This window comes from Trachemys scripta, chromosome 10 (assembly GCF_013100865.1).
Source record: "Trachemys scripta elegans isolate TJP31775 chromosome 10, CAS_Tse_1.0, whole genome shotgun sequence".
Taxonomy (NCBI): Eukaryota; Metazoa; Chordata; order Testudines; family Emydidae; genus Trachemys; species Trachemys scripta.
This window is the reverse complement of record NC_048307.1, coordinates 78468549-78479339: the sequence shown is the minus strand read 5'-3', so window position 1 is coordinate 78479339 and position 10791 is coordinate 78468549. Positions and strand designations below refer to the sequence as shown.

At 45.5% G+C, this 10791-nt stretch overlaps 1 protein-coding gene across 1 annotated transcript in view; it reads left to right on the top strand.

Annotated features, from left to right (window-relative positions):
• PCSK6 (proprotein convertase subtilisin/kexin type 6) overlaps positions 1-10791 on the top strand; it is a 106295-nt gene that overhangs the window by 78961 nt on the left and 16543 nt on the right. Inside the window, exons 12-13 of the mRNA XM_034784903.1 lie at positions 1896-2075; positions 7615-7717. Of these exons, the coding sequence (XP_034640794.1) occupies positions 1896-2075; positions 7615-7717 (283 nt within the window). The remainder of the gene's footprint in view (positions 1-1895; positions 2076-7614; positions 7718-10791) is intronic.

Below are 10791 nucleotides of genomic sequence, written 5' to 3'. Positions count from 1 at the left end.
CAGGAGTTCTGACTCCCAGCAGAACTGCCAGGAAATGTCACATTTCTAAAATTTGTAAGGTATAAAAGTAGCCAGGAAAGCACAAGCAAGATCATTCAATACAAATCTTTACTAGACCACAGAGCTTCTGGACTAAATTAAGGTAGCAGTTCAAGGCAGCCATGGAATTTTTAATGCGTTAACTCCTGTGTGATAAACTGCAGTTTCACTAGCTGCTTAATAACTGAACTATGGAGAGAGCCATTAACTCTAGAAGCTATAATTGGAGATAAGGAGACTTATTTTTGTCAATGTCTCCAAACACATGGTAAGATTATTTTTAGGGCTGTTTTCCACAGTCTTCTAAGCAGAGGATTTTTTCCCCTAACGTGATTGATTTTTAAAAACAGGACTAAGCAAGCAGCACCATTGGCTTGTAAACAAGACAGTCTGAAGGCACATCAGTAGATTATTCTGGGTTTTCTCAGGACAGTGGTAACTTGTATCAAATGGAAGATATACACTATAGAGCTGTGTTTCTCAAACTGGGGTCGCCGCTTGTTTAGGGAAAGCCCCTGGCGGGCCGGGCTGGTTTGTTTACCTGCCCCGTCCACAGGTCCGGCGGATCACGGCTCCCACTGGCCGCGGTTCGCTGCTCCGGGCCAATGGGAGCTGCTGGAAGCAGTGGCCAGTACGTCTCTCGGCCCGCGCCGCTTCCAGCAGCTCCCATTGGCCCGGAGCAGTGAACCACGGCCAGTGGGAGCCGTGATCCGCCGGACCTGTGGATGGGGCAGGTAAACAAACCAGCCCGGCCCGCCAAGGGCTTTCCCTAAACAAGCGGCGACCCCAGTTTAAAAAACACAGCTCTATAGTGTATATCTTCCATTCGATACAAGTTACCACTGTCCTGAGAAAACCCAGAATAATCTACTGATGTGCCTTCAGACTGTCTTGTTTACAAGCCAATGGTGCTGCTTGCTTAGTCCTGTTTTTAAAAATCAATCACGTTAGGGGAAAAAATCCTCTGCTTAGAAGACTGTGGAAAACAGCCCTAAAAATAATCTTACCATGTGTTTGGAGACATTGACAAAAATAAGTCTCCTTATCTCCAATTATAGCTTCTAGAGTTAATGGCTCTCTCCATAGTTCAGTTATTAAGCAGCTAGTGAAACTGCAGTTTATCACACAGGAGTTAACGCATTAAAAATTCCATGGCTGCCTTGAACTGCTACCTTAATTTAGTCCAGAAGCTCTGTGGTCTAGTAAAGATTTGTATTGAATGATCTTGCTTGTGCTTTCCTGGCTACTTTTATACCTTACAAATTTTAGAAATGTGACATTTCCTGGCAGTTCTGCTGGGAGTCAGAACTCCTGGGTTTTGGTCCTCGTTCCCACTACTGCCTTCCCGTATGTCCCTAGACTAGATGTTTTACTTCTGTGAGCCTCGGTTTCACCAGCTGTGAAATGGGTGAACTTATGCCCACCTCACAGCAGCAGTCTGAAGACTTACTGATCCTTGTTTGTAAGGGGCTTTGAGAAGTGGAAGGTGCAATGGAAAGGTGAAATGTTAGTTCAGGGGTAGGCAACCTATGGCACGCGTGCCAAAGGCGGCACGCGAGCTGATTTTCAGTGGCACTCACACTGCCTGGGTCCTGACCACCGGTCTGGGGGGCTCTGCATTTTAATTTAATTTTAAATTAAGCTTCTTAAACATTTTAAAAACCTTATTTACTTTACATACAACAATAGTTGAGTTATATATTATAGACTTATAGAAAGAGACCTTCTAAAAACGTTAACATGTATTACTGGCACGCGAAACCTTAAATCAGAGTGAATAAATGAAGACTCGGCACACCACTTCTGAAAGGTTGCCAACCCCTGTGTTAGTATTGTCACTGTTGCATCTATTGCAGGGAAGTTAAAGGAATGGAGTCTCATTTTATATGGAACAGCCGAACACCCTTACAATGCAACCAGTTCCCATCACTCCCAATCGAGGATGCTAGAGATTTCAACACCGAAATTGGAGTTCTCTAAAGCAGCAGTTTTCCAGAGTCAGATGGAGGTGGTGGAAGAGGAGGAAGAATACACAGGTAAAACCTCTGCAGCTCCGTGCTCTGTTTCACTTGCAGCTGAATATTGCTTCCCTGAAAAAATCAGTACCTGCCAGTGTAGATATAGACACTTTGTGCTGTGTTTATGGTTTGTTTCCTTTGGGAGAGGAGGAGAGAAAAAGAGAATGGAAATCCTTATCCTACCGGGCCTACGCACCCTGGCCTCTGCCACCAGTAGGCCAGATTCAGCCCTGGGGTACATAGGAAGTGTCAGACTGGAGGTCCAGCTAGTCTCATATCCTGTCTCTCACAATGGCCAACACCAGCTGATTTAGAGGAAGGTGTAAGGACCCCATAGTAGCAGATGTGGGATAATCTGCCCCTCGCGTTGTCTCCTTCTGGTCTCTAAGCATGCATCTACGGTGCAAAAAAACCCCGTGACAGTGAGCCTGGAGCCCAGGACAACTGGGGCTCATGCTGTGGGCTCCGAGACCTTCCCCCTTCCTGAGTTTCAGAGCCCTGGCTCCAGCCTGAGCAGGAACATCTACACTGCTACCGTTAGACTCATGGGGCTTGTGCTACCTGGCTGAGGCAGTTGACCTGGATTTTGAGGCTAGCTGCTGTATTTTTGTTTTGGTTTTTGGTTTTTTTATTGGTGTTTTTGCAGTGTAGACGTACCTTAGTAGTTAGAGATTGGCCCAAACCCTAAAGCATGAGGTTTATTGTCCCTTCCCCAAAAATGTTTGTTTGTGATTAATTTTTTTATTGATTTTCATAAAGAAACCAAACATTCAAAAGGACAAAAAAGTAAACGACTGGCAGCTTGTATGTATTTCCAAATCCTGCATGCTTCATGGGATCACCAATGGAATTACGCAATTTTACAGCCTGTCAAAGTTAACACACAACCAGACAGTACTACATAGACATAACATGTTAGGGTGGGGGGAACAGTATTAAAGTAGCAGAAGAAATGGATGAATCGGGAGAGGAAGGAAGGAGGGGAATAGAGGTGGAGGGGGTAGAAGAGAGGTTAGCTGGAATGGATGTCTGGCATTCTTTGAGCCATCGCAACAGTTTTATCCAAATGTATCCAGAAATGGGTCCATATAATTTCTCTCTGTGGCATTAAGCTATTCTTTCTTTGACTGCTAACTCAGACACTCTCATCACTGTTCTATTCTGGGCATAAGCCTACTCCTCCATTTTTTATTAACATTAATTGTGACAACTCCACATGATCTGGTTATCCATATAAAGGCCTAATCCCAGTTTGAATCTTGCTAAATTTTTAGCCTCAATGGCTACACTGCAATGTAAGCCCTGGATTCAAACTCAGGCTCAGGGCCCCATTCTGTCTACACACAAATCACACTAACCCTAAGGGCTTGTCTACATTTACTGGGGGATTGACGCATCGGCGGTCAATTTAGCAAGTTGGTGAAGACCCACTAAATCTACCGCAGATCACTGTCCCGTTGACTCCTCTACTCCACCGGATCAAGAAGAGTAGGGGGAGTTGACGGGAGAGCGTCTCCCATCGACATCACGTAGCGTGGACCCCGCGATAAGCAGATCTAAGCTACGTCGATTTGAGTTACGCTATTCACATAACTCAAATCGTGTAGCTTAGATTGAATTTCCCCAGTAGTGTATACAAGGCCTAAGTCAAGCCAGGACCCAGGGTTCAAGCCCTATTGCTTTGCAGTGTAGATGCAGCACCACTGGACTCATGCTCTGGGAGTCCACCAAAAGTATCCTACAGTTCCACAGTTTGACTTTCTTTGTCCTCTGGACAGTCAAGTTTTGTAGACAGTCAAGTTTTCCCATGCTGCACCACAAGCAAAGAGCTAACGTGGCCTCATTTTGGGAGGGTGCCAGGGAACTCTGGGATATGGGTGGTTGGATTTTGACCCCCATAATGTAGTGTAGATGCTGGGGCCCCAGGTTGGGACCTGGGGTTCAACAATTCCTAACCTGGGGTAACAAATAAGTAGTATACAAGGGAGGGAGAAGAATTATTCCAGCTTAGTACTAATGTGGACACGAGAACGAATGGATATAAACTGGCCGTGGGGAAGTTCAGGCTTGAAATTAGACGTAGGTTTCTGACCGTCAGAGGGGTGAAATATTGGAACGGCCTTCCGAGGGAAACGGTGGGGGCGACGGACCTGTCTGGTTTTAAGATTAAGTTAGATAAGTTTATGGAGGGAATGGTTTAATGGTAAAACATAGTAGTCAAGGAATACCAAGCAATGGTAGGTAAATAGTATAATGGCTAACAGGGGTCAGGCTGGAGACTCTTGCCTATATGCTCGGGGTCTTACTGATCGCCATATTTGGGGTCGGGAAGGAATTTTCCTCCAGGGCAGATTGGCTGAGCCTCTGGAGGTTTTTCGCCTTCCTCCGCAGCATGGGGCAGGGATCTCTAGCAGGAGGGTCTCTGCCGATTGAAGTCACTAAAAACAGGATTGGGGACTTCAACAACAGAGTCCAGGGAAGGGGTAGGGACGGTTTTATGGCCTGCAGCATGCAGGGGGTCAGACCAGATGATCATAATGGTCCCTTCTGACCTCAAAGTCTATGAGTCTATGAGTCTATGAGTAGATACTCAAGCCCTAGGTAACAAACCTGTGATCTGCTAAGTCAAGTTCTACTAACCCCGGGCTTGCCTTGCAGTGTAGACATACCCAATGACTTCCTGTGCTAATGAGCTCCACAGGCTAATTATGTGTTGTGTGGGAAAAGTATTTCCTTTGATTGGCTTTGAGTTTGCCGCCTTGTTCATTTCATTGTAAGTGGGTACATGCGAATGCCGCTGTGTTGACTCCATAGGAGAAATTCTGCTGAGAAATTTGGTCTCTTATATTTGGTCTCTTATATTTAACAATGGAAATTGACCCTACTGCCCCAGATGCTGGCTGTTCTTTAAGGTTGGGATTCTTCAAAGCATCTTAAGAGAGTTAGACATCGTCTCCCATTGAATTTTTCTGGGGTTTGGGCCCTTCCCTTCGGCCCCTTAGAAAATTCCAGGCTGTGGAGAACAAGGATACAGCCATGGCAGCAACCTCTCCTCTGTCTTGGTAGAGGATAGCAGGACTTACAGAACACATCAGTGGGGTGAAGCACTACCACAAGACTGCTGCGCCACATTGCAAAGATTATCCAAGTCAAGAGGTACAGGGGCTGCTCAAGGAAAAACTTATAGGCTGTAATAGGAAGCCCTGGTTTATTAACTGAGGTCAGTGAAAAATGTGTCCTGGCCTGATTCTCACTTAGGGTGTAGCTGCAGTTCAGTCCGAAGGGGGATTGTAGCACAGACAGATGTGGCATGTCCCGCACGAGCCCGGTGACAAATTGCAGTGCAGACATGGTGGCATGAGCTTCAGTGTGGGCCGTACAAGCCAGGAACCCTGGCATGGGCTGGTATTGATAGTCTGCACTGAAGCCTCTGCCCCCACATCTACACTGCTAGTTTTAGCCATGCTAGTGCAGGTAAACCTAATGCAGGTATGTCTACCCAGGCTGTTTCTGGGAGGAAAGGCACTAGAGTTGGCTGGATAAGAAAGCCTCCAAATTCCCTTACAGCTGTTGGTGCTGCAGTGGTGCACACAGTTGTGTGGGAGGAAAGTGGGGTGGGCTGCTCTGGGCCGTAGAGAGCTGAGCAGCTGGACATACCCACCAGCCCACACACTGACAGTAAAGAAACGGATGCTACAAGGGGGACTGTGTAAAGGAACAAAATTAAAAGTTGAAAAATAACATGTTTCATCACCCCTACCACAAATTGGTCGTGCCGATGTCAGGGGAATGAGAAAGATCTGCTATTTCCTCGCACATGGAGACGGGGTTGGTTCCAAACCCTTCAGAAAAACATTCCACAAAAAGCCAAACAGGACACTGCCACCCACAAAATACAGCTGGAACTGCGAAGGATGGGGGAAATACAAAAGTGAGGCTGGTGTCGGTGTAGATTTGGGGGACGTGTATGCAAGACTCTTTTATAACAAAACAAAACAAAAGACTCTATTGACCGGGCTGTCAGCAGAGGCTGAGATTTTTGTAGGGATGGGGAAAGGCTAAGGGCAAATGCTAAATTATGAGGGGAAAAGAATGTTGTTTGGGAAGATCAAGAAATGCAAAGGTGGAACACAGGCTCAGCTGTGATAGAACTATATAATGTCCCCTCCAGTGGTGGCTGGACCACATTGAGGTTAGTAAACTTGCTACAGCCTTGACCAATGGAAGCAAATTTTTAGCTCAGGCAGTAGTGGCTCATGCTTTTAAATCCGGAGGTCCAAGGTTCAATCCCCACTGCCAATAACTCCCCCAGGGACATTGCATTGCGTATATGTATTAGACCTGCTTCGAGCAGCCTTAGATGGCGAAAAGTGAAATCCTGATCCCATGAGAGTCAATGGGAGTTTTGCCATTGACTTCAGGGGGCCCCGCATTTCACTCACAGTGCTTAAAACACTGGCAGCAGCCAATGGCCTGGCTACACCAGGGCCCCCAGTGTTGGTAACTTGGGTGGAGTCAAGCTGGAGGTAGCAATGGTGGGAAGTCACTGCAGAATTTCCCATGTTTACATGAGTCTATTGGCAAGACAGCTGTCAGAAACACAGCCTGGTATCCAGTGTCTCTTGTCTCCCTTCTCTGCCCTTGTCTCTAGGGTCACCCTCCCCCCAGTTACTTTTGTTATGCCCCACAAAGCTGTTTCTTCAGATGTCCTTTTCCTCTGATGGTGATAGAATAGTATCATATGAGATGGCCATGGTAGGTTTTCGAAGGGCATTCAGGCTCATAGTCACTGCTTTGTTAGAGATTTCAGTCCCTGTAGTTCCTGTATCACTTTTACCTCTTTCCCTTTTGGGGGAGTATATGCACATATAGTTTTCTTCCAACCGCCACCTTCACATCTGATTGGACGATTCTATTCTAAACGAATTGTCCTAGCTGGAAGTGTCGACCCGATTACAGCACATTTCCTGCCTTTTTTATCATTCCTTCTTAAGTTTGTCACTCTATAACCAATATGAATTAGTAACATATGAATATGGATCTGTTGCTGTTGATAGCCAACTGTTATTATACTAGCCAGATAATCTAAATGCTCAGTCGTTGCTTAGGAGAGAAGCACACACGCACACAAAATCAAAGTACATCTTAACATAAACACATATGTATGTTTGTGCAAATTTTTTTCTATACATATAGAACATGGACATGAAGTCTCATTTGACGGCTGCTGTTTGTCCTTTGGCTGTTGGATGCGCTGTAGGGCTATGATGGTAACTCTCTCTGTCCCCCTCCTCTACATACTTGTTAGGGGGACTGTTGACAAATCAAATGAAATGGCTTTCCGGCCCTTCTGTGCCAAGGGTCCGTGTTAATTTTAAAATTCTCAAAGTAGCAAGGCCAAATCTATCCTGTTTTATCTTTCTCCGGAGCTAGCCCCCATCAATATAGTTTCTCAGCACCTCATACATTTACACACATAAACACTTGTAGGGTGTGGTTGGAAGAGCTTGTGCCAATTCTTTCAGCAGAAATCTCTCTCTCTCTCTCTCTTTTTAAGGTCCATGTCATCCTGAATGTGGCAACAAAGGCTGCGATGGTCCTAATGCAGATCAGTGCTTTAATTGCATCCATTACAGTCTTGGAATTGTTAAAGCTGGCAGGTAATGATGTTATTGTTTATTTGCATTACAGCTGTGGCCTCTTTGTGCTAGGAGCTGAATGTGCTACTAATAAGAGACAGCCCCCTTCCTCCAAATAGCTCGTCATCTAAACAGACAAAGGATGGTAGTGCAGGAGCATTATTGGTCCCAGACGGGAAAATAAGGCACAGAGATGAAGTCACTTGCCTGAGGTCTTATAGGGGGTTTGTAACCTGAACCTTGATCTGCTGCATTCTCGTTCAGTGCTTTAACCACCAGGCCATTGTTTTGTTCACAAGTCAGTGTATGATGAATACTCTAGTTTAATGAAATATCATCTGAAAGAGAAGCCCGGCTGAGATCTCTTAATAGAAAGACAAACCCGTTGCCTGTAGTGGGGAGGAAGGATGGTCTCGTGGTTACGGTAGCACCCCAGGGCTCAGGAGACCTGGCTCCTCTTCCTGCTTATACCATGGGTGACCTTGGGCAAGTCACTCAATCTCTCCAAGCCCCAACTGTAAAAGGGGGACAATGGTACTTTCCTGCCTTCTAGGGCATTGTTAAGGTTTTGAGGCTACTCAGATGGTGCGATGATGAGTGCCCTAGAAAATTAAATCATGAAAGGTCACCGGATCCAATGCCGCTCAGATTGGTAGTTACTGAAAGTCGTTTCCATCTGACTGGTGTTTGGGGGCTTATGTGGCAGGTTATATTTAATTATTATAAAACCCTTTGGGTGCATGCTTGAATGAACTGCTCTTAGCTCTGTGACTTCCTTCCTGTGCCATGCCTGTCTTACGGGTAAATGCAGGACTCCATCCCACCGGGCTGCTGATCTGGCACCTTTCATAAGCACTAGTATTCATGTGAAAATGTATTTTAAGAGAGAGGGAGAGCACTGGGATTCCTGCTTTAAATTGGGACATGGACGGTGTAAGGTAGATACAGGGTGTAATTTTCAAAAGGACCTAGATGACTTAGAAGTCTTGGTCCCATTTTCAAGAGGCACTTAGGTGCTAAGTCCCATTAATTTCCCATGAGACTTGGGCTCTGAAGGGCCTAAATTATTTTTGAAAATGGGGTGCAGGCTCCTAAATCACTTTGGCACTTTTGAAATTTTTGCCCATAGAACTAGTTATCAAGTCAGTGTGCATTAACATTGGGGGGACTGTAAGAACCTTTGAATCCCATGCTATTTATGGGAGCGGTTTTAAAGACCATTCCCAACCATTGAAATTCAATTTACACCTTGATAATTAATAAAGAATAAATAGGAGTAGATTGTTTTAAAGCAGGGGTCGGCAACCTTTCAGAAGTGGTGTGCCGAGTCTTCATTTATTCACTCTGATTTAAGGTTTTGCGTGGCAGTAATACATTTTAATGTTTTTAGAAGTTTATAATACATAACTAAACTGTTGTTGTATGTAAAGTAAATAAGGTTTTTAAAATGTTTAAGAAGCTTCATTTAAAATTAAATTAAAATGCAGGGCCCCCTGGACCGATGGCCAGGACATGGGCAGTGTGAGTGCCACTGAAAGTCAGCTCGCATGCCATAGGTTGCCTACCCGTGTTTTAAAGGATGAGATGATCTAGTAATTCTGCAAGTAAAAATACAGATGACGGGAGCGGTCTGGTAGGATGACTGGTGTGCAGTCACCATCCCACTGATATAGTCAGACAGGCAAGTGCTGGAGTTAATTGCATAAGCAGCTTTTCTTTACAATAAATACCAAATGAGAACCAAGCACTTGCACAGCTAAACACCAGACTTAATGAGCTGAGAATACTGTACCTTCTGGGAACTGGGATCCATACTCTTTTGCTTTTCAGATGTCTAAATGTGCATCTGTTTAATTTATACTTGGTAGTATAATCCTTGGAAGCCAGCACACATACTGCCACAAGGCCTAGAAGTCCTGACACCTACATCTTCTCTTGGATTGATTATCTAGAAATCCTAACACCTAAATCTTCTCTTAGATTGATTTGTATCTCACATGAGATGATTGCACACTATCAGTTCAGACTTTGGTTATTGTAACTTGTATTTTACAAAGCAATCCCACCTGAATATCTAACTCCACAAAGATCATGCTACTATTAAGCTTAATAGTAATTTTTTCCAAACACCTCTAACTTGGTGGAATGACTCAGCAGAAACAAGACCATAGGTGCAGCTAGCAAGGGATTTCCTCAAAGTCAAAGAAAGGAGCCACAAAATCTCCTTTAACCTGAGGTTCAACCTGGTCCTAATATAATTTATATTGCCTTAACACCTAGGAGCAGGGCCGGCTCCAGGCACCAGCTCAGCAAGCAGGTGTTTGGGGCGGCCAAGGGGAAGGGGCGGCACATCGGGCTCTTTGGCAGCAATTCGGCGGTGGGTCCCTGGGTCCCTCTCGGAGGGAAGGACCTGCCGCCGAATTGCCACTGAAGAAGAAAGCGGTGCGGTGGAGCTACCGCCGAATTGCCGCCAATCGCTTTTTTTTTCCCCACCGCTTGGGGCGGCAAAAACCCTGGAGCCGGCCCTGCCTAGGAGTCCCAGTCACAGATCAGGGCTCCATTATGCTAGGTGCTGTACAAAGAACGAAAAGACGATCCATGCCCCAGTGACATGACACACTAAGTATAAGATAAGGGACCACAGAGGGATACAGACAGAAGAAAATAAGGAAACAATGAGACAGTAGTACCAGATACTTCCCCCAAAGGCTTTCTTCTACCTGCGTCTCCTAAAAGGTTTATTTCTAAGCCTTCTCCTGAACACCTGTGCAGGAGGAAAGTGAAGCTGAGCTGAGAATGATGAACTACAGGTGGCCAATATTAGTCGCATGGCTTAATGCGCTCCTGGAAGACACTCAGATACCATGGTGATGAAGGCATCATAAGAAGCTATGTAGAATAGAAAGTTTAGCCCTTTGCTCACTGTCTAGTCCCTGGATTTATCACCGTACCTTTTTGCCTTACAGGGTAATCTCTTTATCGTGGCCAATCCAGTGAGGCGTTGACAGAAGCGGCGCCAGGGTTTTTGCTGCACTAGGTGGCAGCGCTCCTCCTCTGAGCATTCGGCGGCAGGGGTCCTTCCACTCCGCGTCTTC